The 24,839-nt window shown below is 39.6% G+C and overlaps 2 protein-coding genes across 5 annotated transcripts in view; both read right to left on the bottom strand.

Moving 5' to 3' along the window:
* The window catches only part of LOC135462115 (dual oxidase 2-like), a 34,956-nt gene extending 24,373 nt beyond the window's left edge, over window positions 1-10,583 (bottom strand). The window contains exons 1-4 of the mRNA XM_064739475.1: window positions 10,305-10,583; window positions 2,268-2,357; window positions 707-868; window positions 150-337 (exon numbers count right to left, since the gene is read on the bottom strand). Of these exons, the coding sequence (XP_064595545.1) occupies window positions 150-337; window positions 707-868; window positions 2,268-2,357; window positions 10,305-10,374 (510 nt within the window). The 5' untranslated portion in view covers window positions 10,375-10,583. The remainder of the gene's footprint in view (window positions 1-149; window positions 338-706; window positions 869-2,267; window positions 2,358-10,304) is intronic.
* Window positions 10,584-18,480: 7,897 nt separating this feature from the next.
* Window positions 18,481-24,839, bottom strand: part of LOC135473593 (mucin-2-like) — a 49,449-nt gene continuing 43,090 nt past the window's right edge. For all 4 annotated transcript variants that reach the window (XM_064753463.1, XM_064753455.1, XM_064753471.1 and 1 more), the window contains 3 exons: window positions 24,253-24,380; window positions 19,802-23,586; window positions 18,481-19,429 (listed from right to left, as the gene is read on the bottom strand). In XM_064753463.1, coding sequence (XP_064609533.1) covers window positions 21,348-23,586; window positions 24,253-24,380 — 2,367 coding nt within the window. In that variant the 3' untranslated portion in view covers window positions 18,481-19,429; window positions 19,802-21,347. The remainder of the gene's footprint in view (window positions 19,430-19,801; window positions 23,587-24,252; window positions 24,381-24,839) is intronic.

Here is a 24,839-nt window from a genome sequence, read left to right as displayed (position 1 = left end):
ATACTCAAAGCTACAGAACGAGTGAATTATATTTAGCCAATTAACACAATGTTCATTTGTATATTTAAATGAATCAACATAGCAATCGTGGAAGCTGCTCAGAGGGAGCAGAGGATGAGCTAGATTTTCCCCAGTGTTACTGAATCTACCTGTTGTCTTGGGTTATTTGGGGAGTAGCCTGTATTCTGGTCATAGCGTGACCTGAGCAGAGGGATCTCATACCCTCCCCGTGCCTCCTTGTCGTACTGTTGGTGACCTTTTGGGATCTTGATGTTGAAATACTCGGGCGGACACCCAGGCCTTTGGGCGTCCAGAATCTCCTCCACTACCTGCTGACCTGCAAATGGATCAAGTCTCCAGGAGTACCAGATGTAGAAAGGACTCCTTAATGCATACATTTTACAAAGTATGGCTAACTGCGTGATTGCACAGCCATCAAAAGTTTAAAATAAAAAACGTCCAGATAATATTTACAATTTGGATCATCATGTTCAAAGGTATACCAAGTTAAATCCCTTCTTGAAGAAGTGTCATTCCGTCTTTGACATCAATGTTATTGTTAATGACATTTACATACACATCAAATTGTATCTGCTTATAGACCTACATGTAAGATGCCATTTTAACATGAACATTACAATAAAGGAGAAAGACTTTAGAATTGCATTTGAAACTTTAGAAGAAAACGCACAAATTTCAACCCTACCGAAGAACACAAGCAATGAGGTCCTATTTCTGTAGGAGCTAAGGCCAATTCTGCCCCTCATAAAGGTGTCACTGATTTCAATAGGGTTAGGTCGGTCATGTCCACTGGGTTCATACACACTGTCTTCATAAGCCACAGGAAGACGACGTAATAAATGACCATCTATTGAAGCAACCATAAAGACACATCAACTTGAACCAACAGCTGCAAGACTGTCTTGAGTTGTTCATACCATATGCAGAATAATGCAGTTGTAAACATATACAGTCACATTTTATCCTTGACTTAACTGACACATGACTTAATTGTAAGCACATACAGTCACATTTTATCCTCGACTTCACTGACATGACTTAACTGTAAACATATACAATCACATTTTATCCTCGACTTCACTGACATGACTTAACTGTAAACATATACAGTCACATTTTATCCTCGACTTAACTGACATGACTTAACTGTAAACATATACATTCACATTTTATCCTCGACTTCACTGACATGACTTAACTGTAAGCATATAAAGTCACATTTTATCCTTGACTTAACTGACACATGACTTAATTGTAAACATATACAGTCACATTTTATTCGTGACTTAACTGACACATGACTTAATTGTAAGCATATACAGTCACATTGTATTCGTGACTTAACTGACATGACTTAATTGTAAACATATACAGTCACATTTTATCCTCGACTTCACTGACATTACTTAACAGTAAACATCTACAGTCACATATTATCTTCGACTTCACTGACATGACTTAACTGTAAACATATACAGTCACATTTTATCCTCGACTTAACTGACACATGACTTAACTTGAAGAACATTCTCATCAAGTATTTTGTAATTAACTTCCATCCGATCTGTTTCACAAACAATGTTACATATTTAAAACTCAGATGGGTTTACCTTAAAGAGGCAGCGAGGAGACAACACCTCGTTTATTCTAAGGTACAGGTATTCCTGAATGTTTTGTACAAACCATTCTGAACACCTTACAAAAATATACTGTACGTCAATAACCTAAACTTTCGCCAGTGATTAAGTAATCAATTTTAGCTGAAGCTGATTGCTCTAACTTAGAAAGGTGTTTTGAGATTTGTTTGGAAGGTGTGATGGTATCCTACATGAAACGTGTATAATACCGCACCAAAATTGATCTGTGCGACTTGTACGTACAGTGCACTTATCTCTAAGAAAGCAACTTTTCACGAGAAATTTTAGTTCGTTTGAGGTATTTGAGCATACAGTATTAAAAACTGGAACCATATATTTCGATCAACGAGAACATAAGCCATTACAAACTCTTCCTTACTCCCATACACATACAGTTAAATGCCATGCAATGCTTTGCCAAAGAAAAAATGCCAGTGTACATATCATTATGATAAATGTATAAAACAATGTTAAAGTATTTATTTTGATTTGTTGTTTACACCGTAGGTCTTATCAATTATACATGTAATTGCTCGAATGTCATAACCAAAATCTGACAAACAATTGTTAAAAGTGTTGGGTATATATATATGCCGATGTGACCCTTACCAATGGCTCCCCAGTCTGGGTTGATAAGATTGTTATACCATCCATCGTAACCTTCATACTCCACATCAGTCTCATTGCCACCCTCAGCTTCTACAACAAACAATACGTAAACTTGACATTCATGTTACAAAAATCAACCTACACTTCCATGTGTAGCATTAAGGAGAGACTGACATTTAAATTAGTTTAAAAATGTAAAATTTTATAAGAGTATCAAACAATTCAAATTCAAATTATTAGGGTTTTAGAAAAATGAAATAAGTAGATATAGCTATATACGTGTAGTTCTGTTTAGGATATAATAACCTGTAGGCTTAAAATTAAGTAACATTTTTATCTACATGATTTCAGAAACACTTTCGTTTCCTGCACAAAATTTTCCAGAATTGTGGTCTAAGGCATGTGTGAAAGTGTGTAGCTCATCTGCGAACTGTTCAATCGACAGCTCTCTACTTTGCTAATTATGAAAACAATAGTTGTTACTTGACTTAAATCAAAACGAACACAGTCAAGAATGCAATGTTCACATCTAACATATGTGTACTAAGCATACCGAAGGTGTAGGCTACGTGATCCAAATTCTAGGTGATATACGTACTCTGAATATTAGGTTACCCTAGTTTTTTTTAGCTTTCACCCAGTAGCTCTCCCTTCATTAGCATACCAAAAGACCTCAGGCACATAATACTTTGGTTATTTCAAAGACAAATCCAGACAATCACATAATGATTATATCGAAAAAAACATTTCTGCAAAAGAGGACAAACTTCGCTTTCTCTCAGTAATTCAGTTTTCAGGTAGCAGTGTTGTTTGATTGAGACTATTTTTTTTAGAGTTACCACATTCCTCAACTACGTGTTGGGTGTAGGTCACCATGGTCACCAGACCGCCAAATCCATTTCCTTTATTACATGTACCATGGCTATGCGCGACAAAGAGTTGCAATTATTACATGCATGCAGATCCGCTGTGGCCCCCGTTTTGGATGATTCTGCCAGCCTACCTGCATCACTTTCTCACAATAGCCGCCATTTTCTAACTCGGGTGTTAAATACTTGAGGGATTTTGGCTACTGTCATTGACGCAAGGGTAGGTCTATAGACCAGGTTAGAGTTTTGCTGTGTCCGTTAGTGTCATAAGAGGATAAATTGTCAGTGTGAATAAAATTACTCACAATTATTCGTATTTAGCTATAATTATCTTCACATCTGTACACGTATTTACTTATAATTACTGCATGTAATTCAGACGCCTGCCATAATTTTGATGACGAGCAACATATTTATAGAGCGAAAATATTTTTACTTCTTTGTTTCATGACTTTGAATGATCCGGCCGAGGCACAGCGTTTAATGAAGTGTTATATATTGTCCACTATTTTTCTGTATGTGCATAATGAGATGACTAATTACCATTATATAAGAATAATATTTTCTGGAAATGCTTTATTTCAGAGAATGCAGAATCATCTTTGAGAGACGCTTGGTAGGTGGTACATAACACGAAAACATGAACAAAAACCATGTGGATGGCGACTTCTGTTAATAGTTGCATACAGCCGCATTTTGGTCAGGATAAATGCTTCCACCCTTGCTTCAGATTTATCGCTCAAATATCAATATAGATATATCAGACAATATCTCATAATTATATGTATATTTTGCATCAGGTTCTTTTCTTGTTTGTGTGTACTTATCCTTAGCCTTCGTCTCTTTCTCATACATACAGAGTACAAGTACCATCAGATCAAAATTATATTACTTCCCTGTTCTAGTCCGATAAATTGTTTAACAAGTATACATTTAAGTATATGGTCTTCAACAAAGAGGGAAAATGCAGGGCTGCTACGATCTTAAACCAAAGGATAGGTCTACATGTCCATTGTATGGATTCAAAACTCTTGTTTTATATTCTTCACTTCTAACTTAACACGACCAGTAGGTTTCAAGGATACATCAAAACCTAATATAAAACGAAAAGTATGGTTTTAAAGAAAATGAAGAAAGATATGCGGAAAAATTTAGAAAGAAATTCGGAAATATTCGGAAATGACGTCATGACTGAATATAATGGGGTCGCGGGACCTGCTCTGGCTCTCCCTCGAAGATATTTTGACAGCCACATTTTTTCATCGTTGACATCGTCCCGGAAGGCTACTTACTTTCCGGACTGAACGCTGAGATTTAAGGAAAACTCCCAAGAAGAAAGCCGAGAAGCTATTCTGTACTTAGTTAAAACTGTAGCTAAAACCAAGCGTTTCTTCTCTCATTCAGTACGGTTAAAGTGGTTAACTTGAGTGAAAATATCATCCTTCAGAATAATGCGATGATAATATATCTATCTTTAACTTTGACAGGTGAAAACTCAGCCTTTGAGACGGAATCTGGTACTTGACCAAAGGGAAATACCCTGTAAACTGATCCCTATTCAATATGCAAAATATTCTTGACTTACACCAAGGCTGGTCCTATTTCGCTTGTGCAATTTCCTATCCACTTATAAAGTCATATTTTGCTGTGAACCTTAGCTTGGTGGTCTGCCTGTGGGAGAAGATGGTTATTCATCCTTTGGCTAACAAGGTTTTACCTCTATTGACATTTATGTCGTCAGACATGACACCCCACCCAGTCACATTACACTGGCAGTGGGTCAACAAGTACCATTTTTTTAAAAGTCGTAACAGTAGATTATTGTTCCATATGCATCTAACTATTATCAACCCCCATTGTATAAGTCATGTCCTGTTTTGGGCAAACATCAAGGCTTGTTGAATAATTTTGGCCTGACGGGCAGGTTTAGGTTTGTTGAGAAAGTATGACGCAGAAGCTGTCATTCGACATCCACATAACATCCTTTCAATTAAAAGACAACGGAGACAAAAGGCATGAGGATTTTGGAGAATGGGCCCGCCTGCAGATTCGTGTACAAACCGAGGTTTGATAGCGTGTGAACAATTGAACAGAAACTCAGCACGTTCCATTGCCTTAGTAAACAGACAACACAAAAGATGCCACCGGGTGTATTAAGTTTCTGAGCAATAACTATCAAATACATGGTGTCCCTCAGTGACACCATCTTCAGATTTTTTTTCAGAACTATTTTAGGCTTAACTTTCTGCATGTAGCCTGTGTAAGCATGACTTAGGTCTTGGTTTAGTTAGCCTATGATTCACACAATAAATCTTACCCTACTGAAGGAGAACAGTATATGTATATGATAGGAAGAGTGATCTGTCCACCGCCGGATACAGGCCTATAGCTTGAGGAGCCAGGATGTGAAGCGACTGCCACATTCACGAGTTCTCTACACAAACTCATGATCCACAGAGCATATATTCAGATAAAGGCTGACATAAGGGGCTCTCTGACAATATAATTAACGTCAGGAGACAAAATATTCATCGATATGAAAACAAATTCGGTATATATCAGCACTGGTGGTTCTTGGATATTACGGTGCATCGACTTTTTTTAAAATGTTAAATACTGCCACATAAGCGTATAATACACCTAACTCGTAACGATAGATTTGACAATTCCAAGCATGTGTTAAGTATGAACTCAACGATTCTTTTTATAAAACACAATTATGATTTCTATGAAAAATTACGATGCTTTGTTCATTTAATTGTTTAGACATCTGATCGGTCTTTAACTCGGTAGGCCTACACAAGAATTATCCACTCATTAATCTCACTAAAAGTTTTAAATATCCAAGTTCCTGGCAAATAGCAGGAGGTGATAAAGACATGGAGCTAAATGGACAAAATCCTGCTGACTCCTAAAGTTCAAAGTGCTACAGTTCAATGGAACTATCACATTTGAAGTCTAGACACATTCTGATTATTTCTCCAGAAAAAAATTTCTTACCCAAAGCTATATTTTTCATTTTTTATGCTAAAATCTTCCCCACTGCTTATCTTATCTAGGTTAAATTCACCTCCACTATTTTAATCACGTGACCAAAGAGTGTGCTGATGATTGGCTCTGAGTAACTATGACACCACTGCAAAACTATGAATACGATGACGGTCAGTTTTGTGAGTGGAGGAAACCGGAGTGCCCGAGAGAAACCATTGGCCACTGGTATATAGAAATAAAGGTATCTAATATCAACGCAACTTCGGGTGCTTTGTAAAACTCACTATTGCCTGATAAACTCGCTTCGGGCCATCGTTGGAACGGGCGTTGGAACAATTGTACGATGGTACGATGGTACGATGATGGCCTTATCAGGCTTCCATAAGTATCGAACATGTATACCTTAAATATGTCTTTTTGTCTGGACATCCTGTTTTGCAGAGCGAAACCTAGCATAAACTGGGTATTTTTGTATTGTTCAGTGAAGCCTTAAATATAAGTAAATAGATTTGTGTATAGGTTCTGCTATAACCCTGTTGTGAAACCTTGAATTCAGTATTTGTTATTTCTTTTGTTATTTGTACCTGTAGAGATAGATAGTTTGTGTGTTGACTCACATTATCTGTAACAGTATCCGGGTCTGTAAAACTTTGCCCTCAATTCGTGAGTGCCATCTAATAGGTTCGTGTCATAACGACCTGTGCTATAACTGTCGTACAAACAAATTCATGTTCGGTACAGGCATTTCCACGCAAACACGCCTCGCATAAACTATCCCAATGAAAGCCGAAAAACCACAGGTAATTACATAGTTATACAAACGGCTGTCACAGTCTATTGAGACATAAGCAAGTTTCTATGGCTTAACTGATCGGCCCGGGAGTTTATCCTCCAGCCAGCTGACATGGAAAATTTATACGAAATTGGGAACAAAGAATTAGAATTTGTAGGAAATAAACGTGTTATTGTCGTGTGTACGTGTGCCGATATGTATGTTATCGTGTGTGTGCCTGTGCAGGTATAGTTTACATAAATATCTATAAGCAGCGTGTGTGCATCTACGCAAGTTATAATTCGTAGGTATCTATAAGCAGGTATGGTGTGTTTATCTATAAGCAGGTATCGTGTGTATCTATGCAAGTATAGCGTGTATACCTAGCTGTAAGTAGGTATCTTGTGTTTATCTATGTAGGTATAATGTGCATGTGTATTTATAAGCATGTGTGTATAGTGTGCATAGGTATCTATAAACAGGTATCTGTATGTATTTACACAGGTATAATGTGAATAAGTATCTATAAGTATCTTGTGTTTATGTATGCAGATATAGTGTGCATAGGTATATGTAAGCAGGTATCGTGTGTGTCAATATGCAGTTATAGTGTGTAGGTATCTAAAAGCAAGTATCGTGTGTGTGTGTCCGCAGGTAAAGTCTATAGGTATCTATAAGCAGGTATAGTGTGTGTATCCGAAAGCAGGAAGCATGTTTTTATCTATAAGCAGGTAGCATGTGTATTTCTAAACAGGTATAGTGTGTAGGTATCTATACGCAGGTATCGTGTGTGTATCTATGGAGATCTAGTGCGTGTATCTATGGCGGTCTAGTGTGTGCATCTACCCAGGTATAGTGTGTAGGTATCTATAAGCAAGTATCGTATGCATGTCTATTGTGCAGATATATATAAGCAGGTAAAGTGTGTTTCTACACAGGTATAGTGTGTAGGTACCTACGCAGGTAATCTGTGCCGATCCATGTACAGTTGTTATTGTACAAGCCTAAAGTAAAACATATACGGCTTAAGGAAACCAAAGGGGTATGGTTAACACACTGACCTGCATTTGACTACTCAGTATCTAGCACGTTAGCATAATTTACGTATTGTACATTCGAAAAGATAGCGCATCAGCAAAACACTGACACTCCAGTCTGGACTGTAAATATTTCATCTGTCGATCGACTTCATTCAAAAGCTTGACTTCACGCTACGGTCCTTACAAGAACCCTATACAGAGCCCTGAGGTCGGGTTGTGTTGGAGTACAGGCCCGGTTACAGGTTTTCCCGATCCCTTCGCCCTCCTCCTGTCTCAACTTTCTTGACCCTTACATGTCATACAAAGAAACCAGCAGACTAACATGGCCTATGTGTAACGGTTTATTTACGGGTTCAAACAAAACGGCTATGGTAGCTTAGGTCTGTATTCACACGTCTTCCGAAATAAACCAAGATTGTATTATTTGTCACCTTTAAACGTTCGTTGAAGACCACCTGTTTTCCACCAGTATGACTTCCATATATGGAAGTACGAGGAATGTTCGCCGATAACTTGCGAAAGTAATAAGTGGGTATGTCGTTATTCAACAGTAAAATAAGAAAAACTAAAGAGGAGTTTCAAAGTGCTTGCTTATTCATATATGTACAGGCAATGTATGGTCCCCGAGGAGAATGTATTACTTTAATTCGATATACTTTGTATTGATGATAAGTTCTACTTAATACAATGTGACGCATGTTCTACATAGCAATACATAAGAAATTTTCTAAAGAGAAAACAAGTTAATACATTCAATATAAAAAGATAGTTAATATTGTGATGGTGTGTGTTTCTTATGATAATAGATCTTTCGAGAAAAAGATTGAGATTGTATACGTCAGTGTTTACCTTAACATAGTTTGCGTTGTTTCCCTATATACTTCATGAATGATTAAGTGCAGCCCCTCTAAAGGAAGTTCATAAACGTGGATTGCGGACAAAGAACCCTTTCCTTGAAACTCCGTCGATTAATTACTTGATGATAATGAATAATTGTAGAATGAAATCATTTAATAATATAGGTCGAATAATATGCTTTCCAGTACTTTTTGTAGACAATCATGTACGTTCGTCTTTACTAGTTACTCTAAAAAATGGACCATATTTCCAAATTTATCATGCATGACATTAATACATCGTGACGCTAATACCGCTGCCGGCGATACATCACTCGTGACGTTACATCACTCGTGGAGGTTATGTCGCTCTCGGCGAAACATCACTCGTGACGTTTTATCGCTTGTGACGCTTACGTCGCTCCCAGTGGTACGTCACTTGTGACGTTACATCACTCGTGGCGAAACGTCACTTGCTCCCGACGAAATATCGCTCCTGGCGATACATCATTCATGACGTTTATATCACTCGTGACGCTTATGTCGCTCCCGGCGATACATCACTCATGACGTTTATATCACTCGTGGCGATTATGTCGCTCCCGGCAATTTCACTCGTGACGTTATATCACTTGTGGCACATATATCCTCGTGACATCAATAAGTCTATTACTCATGTCTATCGCTGCATTCATTCAATGCCTACCAGAGCGCTTTAATCTATAACCGCTTCAGTATTTGAATATTTCAAATATCGCCCGAAGAACAAGATGTCATCACAGTAGATATTCCTAAGAAAAAAGTGAGAGGACTCATTTCTTGTTAGCAGACAACACTTAATAGTTCAGTAGTAGTTCATAAATGATAAACAAGTCTACCTGTGCTTTATACATACATATCTGCTCTGGAAGGCATATTTCCACACCAAACGTGTTCGTGACCCAGTTTAGAAGAATGCAGTTGTCTGGCTAATAGCGTCACTGTGTCTTGTTATATACGGTACATTAACTATAGCGGGTCTGTTACTCTCTAGAACAAGTGAAATATTTAAGGCGTGGGTTTGAAGAAGATGAAATAAAGGGCTGGTTATAAGAACGTGAAAGATGACATAGGTTCAAAAAGATGAAATAAACGTGGGCTTGAGGAAGATTAAATAAGGTACGGGTTTGATGGTGTGGATCCGAATAAAATGAAATAAGGTGAGAGTTTGAAGAGCGCGAAGTAAGGCATCAGTTTAGAGGATAAACCACTGGCAGTGTGTGGATATTAAGACGATTTGGGTTAAAAGAAGATGATAAGGCATATTTGAGAATAATATGGTTAAATAATATGGGTCAAAAGTCAACAATATCCAGTTTACGCTATAGGAAAATACATAACAGAAATAACGAAACCTACAAAGAGCAATGTAATAGCAATGACACGAGAGTGCGAAATAATACCGAAACGGTGTAGCGCAGGAAATCACCTTTTTCCATCTTCACATATATGATATATATGCATATACATAAACCTGCTTAAATACTTACTTAGTTGAGTGAGTCGAAGTAACATCACAAAACAAGCGACTGTTCTTCTCCACACAGAGATCCGAGCCATGCCTGTCCAGTATGGCCGTGCTTTTAGTCGGACTGTGAGTCTCTATCGCATTTACTGTTTTCTATATCGTCCACTATTCACAGCTCCAGTTATACATCAGTACTGTCCAGACGCGCGCTCTGACTTCCTCAAAAAAAACGTCGCGCACGTCACTGGCCAAATTTCCTCTGAATAAGTCTGTAGTTGGCTATGTTGGCTGGACTTTGGCTTCCTTGAAGTGCCATAAGTGTCAGACCTGTGTAGTACTTGTAAAAAGTACTGAAAGTCTCCGCCCCTCCAGCCGAACCAATCAGACGACGAGTGCAGGAATGACTGACATGCACACGGTGCACATGGGGATTGCTATGTTCCACGTGGAACATCATGTCCATATACTGAGAGTATGTTAAACTGCGACTATAAAACGCATGTTGTGGACGAGAATGTTGACCGATTAGTTGACTATATTTCATAGGTAGGTTATATATCTATATACTCGTGCATATTTTCAAGTTGAAACACATACAAGTTCCTGTAAACCCGATCTGAACGCAGGCAAGCTTGATAATTAGTCCACAAAACTCATTTCTACGGAATAAATTTAATTGTGCAATCGTCCTATAAAGGATAATTTTCACATCCTTTCTCGATGTTTAATCTCTATCACAGTATTACGTGTAATACGCTGTACTGTTACTGAGAGTGGGATTCATTCTAATTTATGTAAATTATACGCGGTCAACCCTATAACTTTTCACTCAGTTTACAAGAATTACATACTTCCTGCTTTCTGGCATTTTACATTAGACTGAGATCATAATCTTTAACGAAATCTTAAACAAAAAGGAAACACCTCTGTGAGTAAGAAATGATCTTCGAGAAAATACGAAATATGTGCGATGTATATATTACACACCTTCCACGTACAAGACGGTATAAATAGTAAAAGGGGTAAAATTAAGACTTGTACAACAGTATACTCACAACATTTAAGTTAGATGTCTCGGCAGTTAAGTTTGTAAGCAATACACATTTTCACCGTACAAAATAACGTGCTGTAATTAAATGCGAAGTTCAAATCTTAAAAACAAAATGTGCAAAATCACTATAAACTGCAGGACGTCTGCATCCGTTTTCTTTTTACACACAACCGATTTATCGCGTTAAATGCCATTATTTTTGGTTTTTTCAGCTTCATATACAGAGGTAAGATCTAAAGCCTTGATCTGCCGTGTACCTAAAATGTACTGTATAGGGGTGTGTAGAGATTTTTTGTAGGCCGGTCTCCTGAAATGAATTCATTCTGTATTCATTAATTATGATTTACCTATTTCACGCCTACATCGAACGGGGTTACATTAAAATTTGGCAAGGTGATTTCTTCGACATAATAGTTCAACGCCTTTCGACACCGCTGCAAAGCATGTACGATTGTCATATACACCACCCCCAGTCTTATACAACACAGCGATCGTAGCTTATGTTGATGGTAACCACACTCAAAAAATTAATCTGTTATTTTTAACGGAAAGTCTGTTGTCTAAGTGATGCTAGAATGTATTCTGTTATTATAGTATAATACAGTGTCAGATTCAACAAAAATATCTTGTTATAGTGTAATAGAATATTTATGTTGAATGAATAGAATATATGTTTGTGTTACATGTAAAAGAATAATCTGTTACACTAACAGAATACATTCTTGCAACGCCAAGACAACAGACTTTCCGTTAAAATTAACCGTAAGTAATTTTTTTTATAGTGTACTCCGGTGGCACATGTTAAAAACATATGTTGGCATGGTAATTACTATCAACTTAACCTATATCGCTTTGTGCAAGAAGTCCGTGGCTATCAGCAACATGCCAAGTGTAGTTAAACCTGAGCAAAGAAACACTTAAGACGATTTCCGGTGCTCGCCATATATTGGTGATAGCAGCTACTTATACGCATGTGTACGCGGAAGTCAGGCTTCAACACCGGTGATAAGGCAAGTCTAGGGATGTCTGCAGGCAGGCATCACATTTGTCAACGGTTAACGTCCCTCTCTGTACCAATGACATCGCTATATATGATCTCATATACATAATCTAGTCGTCATTTGTGACAGCTATATCCCTGCCACTATACACTTAACTCGTCAGTTTAGGAACACTTTGTTAAATCCTCCATATACACATGTAAATTTATCTCTACAACACTTTCATTATTGTTTTTTACTGTTCGTGTATACGTGTATACATGCTTTTTGTCAAGAGTAAATTTATTAATTCAAGGGTAAATTTCTGTGTTCACTATTGTGTGTGCACACTAGTTATGCTACCAGGGTAAATTCCTGTGTTCACTATTGTGAGTGCTCACAAGTATATGTTACCAGGGTGAATTTCTCTGTTCACTATTGTGTGTGCCCACAAGTATATGTTACCAGGGTATATTTCTGCGTTCACTATTGCGTATGCCCACGAGTATATGTTACCAGGGTAAATTTCTGTGTTCACTGTTGTGTGTGCCTACAAGTATATGTTACCAGGGTAAATTTTTGTTTTCACTACTGTGTGTCCCCAGAAGTATATGTTGCCAGGGTTTATTTCTGTGATCAGTATTGCGTATGTCTACAAATATATGTTACCAGGATAAATGTCTGTGTTCACTGTTGCGTATACCTTCAGGTATATCTTAGAAGTTTTACACTTCCTGGCTCTCAATTACTAGAATCATATGAAAATATTGCTCTTGGTAAGAAATGTGACAGTAATTGAGACAAATATAGAAATCAGTCAAAATGAAATCAGCCTGGAGGCCTCAGTGGCCGAAGGAGTTAGCATGGCAGCACAGATTTCTGTGACAAAGGCTTTTCAGGTTTCTTTTACCGGAAACTAATATTTTCGTTCGAGAAATAAAGCGGAAAGAACACAGAGCCGATATGTTTCCGTCTTGTTCTCGACCCTATTCAGTTTTCGGAAACCTAATCATTTTACGTAGTAAATGTTATAAACTCCCTCATCCAATGTCACTGCATGACTCCAGTGTTATAATTTTGTTATAGAGGCCAATGAGGCAGTACAAAAGTAAATTGTCCCCTACGCCATGTGGGTAATTATGTAAGCTTGGTCTTAGTCTTCGTAACCCGAAACACGTAGACTGCGCAACGTAATGATTAGTTTCCGCCCCAACTTCCTCAGAATGCAGGAAATCCAGTTTCGATCCCGAGTCGTTATATGAATTCTCTTGTTATATAAATAAATGTAGGGTCACTTCTCTTGTTATATCTGTAGGGCCACTTCACTTGTTATATCTGTAGGGTCACTTCTCTTGTTATATCTGTAGGGTCACTTCTCTTGTTATATCTGTAGGGCCACCTCTCTTGCTATATCTGTGGGGTCACTTCTCTTGTTATATCTGTACAGCCACTTCTCTTGCTATATCTGTAGGGTTACTTCTCTTGCTATATCTGTAGGGTCACTTATCATGTTATATCTGTAGGGTCACTTCTCTTGTTATATCTGTAGGGCCACTTCTCTTGCTATATCTGTAGGGTCACTTCTCTTGTTATATTTGTAGGGTCACTTCTCTTGATAGATCTGTAGGGCCACTTCTCTTGTTATACCTGTAGGGCCACTTCTCTTGTTATATCTGTAGGGTCACTTCTCTTGCTATATCTGTAGGGCCACTTCTCTTGTTATATCTGTAGGGTCACTTCTCTTGTTATATCTGTAGGGTCACTTCTCTTGTTATATCTGTAGGGTCACTTCTCTTGCTATATCTGTAGTGTTACTTCTCTTGTTATATCTGTAGGGTCACTTCTCTTGATACATGTAGATCTGTAGGTCACTTCTCTTGTAACAGTTATATGTGTAGAGTGACTTCTCTTGTAACAATTATATATGTAGAGTGACTTCTCTTGTTTTAGCCTATATGGTCACTTCTCTTGTAAAAGTTATAGCTGTAGGGTCACTCCTCGTATACTCCTTATATATGTATGGTTACTTCTCTTATTATATACGTATAGTCACTTCTCTTATATATGTATGGTTACTTCTCTTAGTATATATGTATAGTTACTTCTCTTATTATATACATATAGTTACTTCTCTTATTTATGTGTATGGTACACGGTACACAGTACTCATCGGAAAGTCTTCTAGTCCATGAAATGTGGGGAATCCCCGGCTATCCCGGATGTCTTGCCTGTATAGTCTTTTACATGGTTGTGAGGGGAAAGTGTACTGCCTGTACGCTGTTTCTGTGTTTATGTGGCTGGTCAATTAAGGACGAGGGCGGTAGACTGGTGAACAAGCAACCATGCGTGGCTATAAGCAATAGTCGTCGTTTATTTTAGTCCTACACAGCGCCTCATTTGTGTAGGGTTTTGGCAAAGTGCCACCCTAATAGAATGGAATGCAATGCAAAGAACACCGAATCACCATTATAACGTTCTTTACAGAACTACTCGGTATGCTGTATGTTTTTTGTTGGTTTGTATGTGTGTGTGTGTGTGTGTCCTGGTCTATTCTTTGCTTTCCCGACATAAAATTGGCACAGTATCCCACAGTGTTTGACGGCCAATACGATTGCTCGATATTTTAGTTGCTCCCTGAAATCAAAATTCTCTCGATGTTTTCGACGTGAATTATAATGTGAAGATGTTGAGAATTCAGTTTAAATTAGGTTCTTCGGCCTAAAAATTGTTCCTTTTTTTTCTCACAAAACTACATCTAAATGCACATAACACTCAGCACAAATACATTGAAAGCATCATAATTCCATTACAGGTGATTACATGCACCGATAATAACATTTGCAATTGGTGGTCAAGTCATGCAGTGTCAAATACCTTGTTTGATACATAACATGTTACTGCCTGAAAATCGCGCGGTGTTATTTTCATGTTGGGAAACCTGTACAAACTGCCGCGCAGTGATGCGGCTATATATGTACAACAAGAACGTGAGAAAGTGGATATTTATTATTTTGCCACTACCAAACCGCAAGAAATCATATCATCAACGCCCTCAGTATCCAATCTACATCTTTCCCAGGTGTAATCACATGGCCGTGGATGAAATGTTACCCAGCTGGATGCATCAGGACATATTTATTTATTCTCCCTTGACTGAGCCGGTGTGTACTCTGAGCCGGTAAATTGACTGAGCCGGTATGTTGACTGAGCCAGTATGTAGTCTGAGCCGGTATGTTGACTGAACCAGTATGTTGACTGAGCCGGTATGTAGTCTGAGTCGGTATGTAGTCTAAGCAGGTATGTTGACTGAGCTGGTATGTTGACTGAGCTGGTATGTTGACTGAGCCGGTATGTTGACTGAGCCGGTATGTTGACTGAGCCGATATGTTGACTGAGCCGGTATGTAGACTGAGCCGGTATGTAGTCTGAGCCAGTATGTCTACTGAGCCGGTATGTAGTCTGAGCCGGTATGTAGTCTAAGCCATTTTGTTGACTGAGCCATTATGTAGTCTTATCCGTATGTTGAATGAGCCAGTATGTTGACTGAGCCAGTATGTAGTCAGTATGAGCTGGTATGAGTCAGTATGAGCTGGTATGTTGACTGAGCCATTATGTAGTCTTATCCGGTATGTTGAATGAGCCAGTATGTTGACTGAGCCAGTATGTAGTCAGTATGAGCTGGTATGAGTCAGTATGAGCTGGTATGTTGACTGAGCCGGTATGTAGTCTAAGCCAGTATGTAGTCTAAGCTGGTATGTTGACTAAGCTGGTATGTTGACTATGCTGGTATGTAGTCTGAGCCAGTATGTAGTCCGAGTCGGTATGTAGTCTGAGCCGGTATGTAGTCTGAGCCGGTATGTTGACTGAGCCAGTATGTAGTCTGAGTCAGTATGTAGTCATATTTTTCATTCATTTAATATTTACTGTGTATTTTCTGCCTATTTCTTCGGCTAAGGGTGGAACCACCCCCTAGAGACCAGGACGCGATGAAGCTGTCTTAAGTCATAACTTCAAATCATTTCACTTCCCAAAATTGTGATTTACCTTGAGGAATTTAAGTTAAATATTAACAGTTGACTTAGACTACCGTCAGAAGTTCACTTAGCCCAGACCCAAACCTAATTTGGTCATTTATTGATCGACGTGGCGTTAAGCCATAATCAGTTATTTATTTGATTACTGCATGCTGAAGGCCATGTTGAAGAATGTTTCACTTATACCATGGCCGTCAGTTTTACGGGTGGCGAAAACTAGAGTGCTTGGTGTAAACCACGGACGCTTTGGCAAGTTACTGACGAACTGTCCTATTTGTGACGTACACGTAATGTGCATATTATATAGCTGGGGGACAAGCGTATGGTTTTCCATGAACGTTAGACTTGGAAAACGGCTACACGACAGATTATCGTCGCCAAGGCCCCACAAGCAGTACAAGCGCGGAAACAAGGCCTGTCCCATGACACCAAGTTAGAACTCGCACTTGTAACCCGCATTAACCATACAGATAAATTGTGGCTCATGGTCCCTATTAAAGTTCTGCATACCAGATGTGACAAATGAATATTTCACAAGCTGTAAATTTTCTAAAGCTGTATACAGGCCTTACATAAAAAGATTGCTGATTCCATGAGCTCTTACCCTAGTGTTGTTCCTGCCGTAGCGGCTGCGGCTTTGTCCGCGCATTCCTACGTGCATAATTCGTAAACCTGATGATCGTCGTGTACCGTCTTCTGTGCGGGTTCTAAATACCAATCGAATAAATAAATAAAATAAACAGAAAACGATCGTCATCATATAAAACTCGAACAGTCATAATTTGTTCAAAACTAACTGATCATGTTGTCTAGATTATCCTTAATTCGCCAAACATTTGATGTGCCTACAAAGAAAGACCGAAGACGTTGTGACTAAAAAGCTGGCATATCCAAGATGCTTTTATTTGAAAGTTTTTTCATATGTCAGGAAAGCCGATAGCTAAAATAAGATGTTGTAACACAAAACATTAAAACAATTCAAGACCGATGACAAATAACAAAGGGTGCCAACACGTAGCTCTAACAATATGAAAAAACAACAACAAGCAATAGCAAGTCCACCGATGAAGAGTTTAACAAAAAGGCATTTTGTTCGAGGATTTGTATCACAGTGCTTCCTTACACAAGAATTGTAAAAGGTGAGGTAAAATACCTTTCTTTTGAAAGTTATTTTATACAAGGAGATGCAGAATAGCAATGCAATAGCATAATTACTACTATGAGTGTTAAAAGGCCAGCTTTACGTTTAAAAAAGTTTTAAAAAATGGAAAAGAAAACTTAAACCGCAAATAAACAAATGATAAAACCTAATTACAATGACACTAATTTATATGTGGCAAGAAAATTATGCTTAGATCATTTCCATCACGTCAGGTTGCCCATTAAACAGAAGCGATATTTTGATTTTAAAAAAAACGAAGAACAAAAACAACACACTAGCAGACAAAATCATAGCAATTAACATTACCGTAAGATTACAACGCAATGAACCGTTTATCTTCTCGAGTATTATTAGTTTTGTCCCCTTCCCGATTCACAGTGGAAGTATTTACAGCAAATATGTGCTATTCATCTACTTGTTACATTTACTCTAGAGGAAATATGTACATTTCTTAGTGCAATCACAACCGTACTTCACTTAAAAACGCTTACACTTTTCGGCCTATATATCTGGCCAAATCACACGGCACCTTCAAGAAACCACACTACAAGTCTATAAAATACCGTACCCAATGATGTAACAGTATATGTAATATACAGTTAGTAACCTCACATTTCCACATATGGCACTAATTTATTAAGACAAATGATTCTTACTGAGGTTTTACCAGAAGTATTCAGTCTGGCATCTAAAAGTGGCTATAAGGTAATGGTACCAGTCTTGAGTCAGTGAAACATATACGAAAGGAATAGCACTGCGAAATTCTTAGATGTGTCAGATGAAAGCAAATGCAAAATGAAGCTTCATATGAATCAAACTCAGGACTATATATATATATATATATATATATATATATATATATATATATATATATATACAGATATCACGCATCGATGGAGCAAAAAGACTGAATTACTCGGGAAACTAGGGAGTTGTCTCCCTTCCATGTGGGTTTTATTTCTGGATTCGCCCAACACAAAAACAAAACAAAAAAAAAACAAAGCACCTTCTTTCGTATATCAACTATTAAATCTAATTCTTTTGGGCATTTTACACCGAGACATGATTAAATTTGTCTGCCAGCAACTAAACGTATGATGAAATTGTACCACACCTGATTTCAAGCTACCGAAATCTACTATATAGGCTACCCCATCCTACCACCTCACGTGTATGTATGTGCAATCCGTGTGGCAAGTATAAGCATCTGCATAACACAAACCATCGAAACGGCAAGATCCTTTATCACTGTAACAACACAACCAGGTTATTCTACAGTTCATGCATATAAGCCTGTATCCCACCACAGAACACCTCTTCGTGCTGAAACGTTGTTGAAACATTTCACTTTCTCCATTATTCATATTTTTCAAACCCAGTGATGTTGTTCAAATACAAATTGTTAAACAATGTTGTTAGATTTTTGGGGGTTACGATTGAAGCGACAGACGAGGTCTATGTTTTGTCTTTTGGCATAGGCCTACTAACAATTAAACTTAAGACATAAAAGCAATGGCTGAAAAAAAATGATTTTAAAAGACTAATATAAGAGCGATCCATGAACAAGAATTGTGTGCACAGAAAACTGCACTGGCAACACAAAGCGAAATATTTCCCGGCCTCTCGTTCGTTATTTAGTCCTTGGCCGCTTTCGAGAAGATCCCTTTTTTCTTTTCGTTTTCAGTTCATGTTCTCAGACCACGCAAGTAATTCAAATAACAATAAACCAACTTATTTCACAAGACACACCAAAACGAAATGCTACCATATGCACCATGACTAAACCTTGATTTGTTTTGTGGATAACGCGACAAGCGGATAATGTATTTATCTCATTCCACACAGTCTTTATCCCAAGTAAAGCAGTCTGCAAGGCAGTACTTCTTACTTCTTTTGCATTGAGAATTCCAGACTCACGACCTGAAACAAAAAGTCAGCCCAATAAGTTCACAAAAGTCATGAGAAGTTAACAATTCTTTGAAGGCTATCTTACGCTACATAAAATTAAAACTGCCATGTAAAATAGAGGGGTTGCTCGTGACATCACCACAGTGGAAGAACAGCTAGTCAGCCATGTTGGAGTCCTGTTAATATGGAATGTCATAGTCATAATACTCCAATATGGCTGAAAAATGTAAGTAATGCAACCCCTCTAAAGCTGAATTTCAAAAATTATATTTTTGCTATTGGAAGAGATTGTCAAGAAATATACTTTAGTTCACTTTGGCCATACCCTAAATAATCACGATACAAGGCACCAAAGAGGCATAGATAATGTAATGTGTAATTTACCTTGGACTTCTCAACACCTGTTGGAGCCGTGCCATTTCCTCCGGAGTAAGTGACGAAGGCGCGGATGTCCCGGCGTAGCTGCTGCGGCTCCGAGGAAGACTCAGGTGTTTCTGACCGTGATGCCCTGAGAAAACATAGCTGGGGGAGACACCTTGTTGTCCAGGAGAAACCCCTGGCTGGCTGGGAGAGTAACCAGGGGAATAACCTGCATAACTTCTACGGTCCCGTGGGGTCTGGAACTCGTTACCCACGGGATGACCTGTATACGTTCGCCCGTCTCCTGGAGTGTGCAATTCCTGACCCACAGGGTAGCCTGCATAGCTGCTCCTGCTGCGGGACATCTCCAGCTGGCTTCTGGCAGGGTGATTTGCTCCCATTTCTACCACAACAGCCCCCATCGCAACACCGCGGTTGTTCCTTGGAAGTGATGAGTACTGCCGAGGAGCAAGTGGAGGAGGTTGTCGCTCTTGAAAGGCTGCTTCGTTCTCCCTATAGGCGGACGTCCCCGTAAAGAGGTGCGCGGGAATGTGAGACTTCGTACGTCGTGCGGGTCGTCTCCCTTGTTACATTCTGATGATCAACATTTGACCGGACGGTTTGCCTCATTTGAATAGCCTCCCTTTCACCTTGAGATAGAGGACGAGCTTTCTCAGGTTGCGTGGCATCACCTAAAGACGAAATTACATGTGTACTCTCTTTTATCTCCGTTAAATATTTGTTTACCACGTTGGCTGCGTTAGCATCTCGTTCACGGTCCGAACTCGACGATATCCGAACGTGAGTCTGACCGTGGAACGGATTGGGCTTTCTTGTTCCGCATGAACTTCTCGCCTGTACGAGATAGGCTCTGAAGGCTGTTGAACGCTCTGCATTTGCTGATACCTCACACCTTCGACACGACTCATGCTTCGCCGATCCCTGACAGCCTCATGAAGGTTGGTCCAAATGTTGTTCTCGTCTGCTCTGGCCTTACCAAACTTTCATCATATTCACTTCCTTGGTTTCCTCAGGACCGCCTGAGTAGTTGGTGTTATAATCTGTCATCACATTCCTCTCTAGGCTGGACAGTCCCTGACATCTTCTGCAATTACTTGAGAAGGCTGTGAGAATGTTATTGTTCTTGTCTGCTCTGTTATCCGGTAATGAGGGATCCGACTGGTTTTGTCTCAGCGATGAAGGTTCCGAATAGGAAACACTCATGACATTCTCTTTCGGCATGGCTGGGCTAGTTTCAATATAGGATGTTGTCATTCTTGTTTTTGGACTTGGTTTTGGAGGAGTGAAGTTGATTCTGCTCATACTCCTGCGGGAGTTGTCGGCCCTTGCAGCCAAGAAGCTTGGTTGTTCATACATGAATTTGCTATAGGTTCGCGTCTCTGGAACCACTGTGGGAGCCGGGCTGGCATGGGCTGGGGAAGGAACTGTGGAGGACCTGACAGCATGTGTGGCAGAAGGGGATGTTTGCCCCACTGATCTGGGGATAACGTTATGTTGTACCACTTGTGGTTGGTGAGTATGCATGGCTGCATTCGGAAATGTCACCACCTTAGAAGAGACAGGTGACTTGGCGGTCGTGGAGCTTTAGGAGGTGGTATTTTTGAAGCACTTGTACTATTAGGAGTAGTTGGAGATACAATTCTGCCTTGTGGAGAAGTTTGTGTGGGAGGAGGGCTCGTGGCATTATCAGTTGCGTAGAAGATCGGAAACTTTGCGGTCTAGGCGCTTTGGGTGGAGGCACCGCTTCTTGTCTAGGAGACTTTGCAGGGCTGACGGGTTCTGCTTTCACTGCCACAGGGATGTGTGACCCTGGAGAGGTTGGAGAACGCAAGCTACTGGGTCTTGGAGCTGGTTTTGGCTTATCTGGAGAACGCGGTGACCTCATCGGAGCACTTTTGGGCGGTGATGTAGAAACCTTTGAAGAGTGTGTGGAGTCTAGCTCAACAGGCTTCATGGCATCCTGGAAAAGCATTGGAACAGTTGAAGCACTGACAATGATTGGCGACAAAGCTGGTCCTCTCTTTCTCTCTGCAGATGATTCTGTCACGTCATGCTTGATCTCTGTTGAATTTCTTGGTGATGCAGACGAAGTGCTCACTGTTCTTCTCTCCACAGTGGTCACTTTGTGTTTGGTTTCTGGTGGAGGTGGCGCTGGTCTGACTGCCCGAATGCTTTCTCTAGTCACGTTATTTGTGGGAGACACCGATGCCTTTGTGACAGTGGTGCTTTCTTGCAGAACCAATGGAAGATGTGCTCCTTTTGATGTAGGTCTTGGAATGTGGCTTGTTACGGCAGCATGCTCTCTGTAGATCGGGTTTGTGTTCTTCGTTTCTTGTGTCTGAAGCACTTGAGGTGTAGATCGGGTGACCACAATATGGTCTACAGTTGTGGTTTCCACTTGTGGCGAAGTCACTGTGTATGACAGGGAGCTTGTCTCAACATTCTGTCTTGAAGAACTGACCTCTATCACATCCCTCCTGTCTTGCTGCTTATCAACGCTTGTACTCATGACATGAACTTCTTTGTCTGGTGAAACTCGAGTGTAGTTCAGTTCTGTACCCATAATACAAGGCTGCTCAGGCAGCAGTACTTCAGGCTTAGACACTGGTGAGTGCATTTCCTGATGAGCTAAGGTGACATGTGAGGTCTCAGGAATTGACACACTCCTTGGCTGGATAGTCACAGTCTTGGCTTCAGATTTAGGCGGACAAACAGCAACAGGAATATCTCGTTCAGAAACCTTTCCCATTTCAACAGAACTTGATGTCGGAGCATTTGACACCACAGAAGTCTGCTGAACAACAACAACTGGCTGTTCTACCTTCATAGTTGGAGATTTCAACTCCTGTGCCACAAACTTAACAGAACTCGGCTGAGGTGAAGTAGTAGGGGACGACTGTTCTGTGATGACAGATGGCTTGAGTTCAAGTTTCTCCAAACCAATCACAGTAATTCCTTGATTACTGGGGCTGGGCACAATCTGTTCCCGTGTCACTGTGGTTGAACTGGTCACAGTCGGGTTACGACCAGTTTCTCTTTCCCGAGTTACATGTATTACTGGTGGCTCCTGCAAAACAGGGCCTCTAACTTCCTGTGCTTCTATCTTCTCAGTCCTTCCACCTTGTTGTACAGGGCTAGGTAGGACCTGATTGTCATGTACAGCAATGACTGGACTCTTTACTGTTGGGCTAGTGGCCACTCTTGAAACTTGTTCTGCCTCAACAGTCTTCCCTCCTGAAGTGATCTGCTCCACAGTGGTTATGGTTGTTGTTTTGATAACTTTGGTTGTTTCTTCAGACATTTTATCTGGATGTGTGACCACCTCTGCTGTGGTTACTGTCCTCTCCTGACTGACTGGCCTGGCCGTTGGTAGTATTGTGTGGGTCAAGCCCATTGGGTCCATTTTCCATTCTTTGGGAGGTGGGGGTAAGCCACTGAAGGTAATCTGTCCAGTCTCAGTTTTAGAATCTACGACTTTCCATGTCGTGTCCACCGAGGTTTCACTTTGGCTCACCTTGGGTTGACCTTCAACTGTTACATCTCTGTCTTCCATCACTGGTTGCAGGGCCTCCACAACAGTCTGCATTTGTACAACATGCTTGGTGTCATGTGCACTAGATTCCTCCTCTGCTATTGGAGTCAGCTCCCCAGATGGCAGAAGATCGTCTTGAATGGCTCTTTCCAGAATTTCTGTGACTTTGAGTTCTTCCCCTGGCAGGACGTCATTCTCCATACATGTGTAATTCGATTCCTCTGCATTACAGACTTCACTGCTTTCATTCAATTTTCTGGAAAATAAAAAACAAAACAATACTAGTCATCAATACTTCATCAGAAATCTATGAACTAAGTACTGACCTGCAAAATATTGTAGAGCCACGTTAACATGTAACTATATTTAATTATATTATTTATTTACTTGGTGTTTAACATAGCTAACCAGTGACAGCTGTATTTGTGCCTGCGACCTCATATGTTAGTTGCCCCACTCTCACACCCACTTCCCCGCTACACACACTATACTTGTGCAGCCAAATTTTTAGTGATCCAAACAATAAAAGCATTGTGGAAATTGAAATTATACAGAAACATAGTTACATACAGATATTCCATTGTAGATATTCTCCAACTCTCTTACGGAATGCCTTCATCCCAAAAGTACATCCTGAATGACTACTACAGGCATTTGCCCCCAAAATATCACATCATGATCCCACGACTGTACAGATGACAAATTTTCAGGCAGGATCCACCAATCAAATTGATTCAGGATATATATGTGGACTATACTTCCTCCTAATATGGCAATCAACACACTGAAACTTTTGATGACAATTACACAATGCAGGTTGACAAATGAGATCATGTATCCCACAGTTTAATTTCATCTCAGATTCCACAAAAGGCAAATATACAAAACTATCTGTTAATGCATTCCAAAACCGCTGACTCACATGTTGTTGTTGTCTGGTGTTATTGCGTATCTTTCCTTCAGTGTGCCGTTGATGATCCCAGGGGAGTGCTCATACGTTAGCAGGACGGGGCTTTGGGGGGACAGGCTAGGGCAGGTTAGGGGGGAGGTCTGAAAAAGCAACAAAAAGTAGCGAGAACTTGAATCATGTACATTAAAAAATAAGTCCTGTGTATTTTCTGTCAAAGATATACAAGAAGCACCAACATATACATATTACCAAAATTGGCAATTAGAATGTTAATTTATGTTAATGAAAATGTTAAAGTATATGTATTAAGAGTACTTCAGTAGCAGACTTCAAGCAAGCAATTACGTTAAGATTATATCTTTTCATGCCTTTTAACACAAAAACCTTGATGATATAATTTAAAATGATCACATATATTTACTTGCTCTGATGTAGGCAATCTAAAAACTGCACATATTTTGTCATTACCACTAAAGCCAAACAAGCCATACATAGCAATGTTTTAAAACCACTGCAACATTACCAAGCAAAGCTTCACTTTCAGCTGATTATTAAAGGTTTTGATTTTACCATTCAAGGCATTATTAGAAAAACAAATG

This window comes from Liolophura sinensis, chromosome 1 (assembly GCF_032854445.1).
Source record: "Liolophura sinensis isolate JHLJ2023 chromosome 1, CUHK_Ljap_v2, whole genome shotgun sequence".
Classification (NCBI taxonomy): Eukaryota; Metazoa; Mollusca; class Polyplacophora; order Chitonida; family Chitonidae; genus Liolophura; species Liolophura sinensis.
The sequence above is the reverse complement of the archived record's forward strand: the minus strand, read 5'-3'. Positions and strand labels throughout refer to the sequence as shown.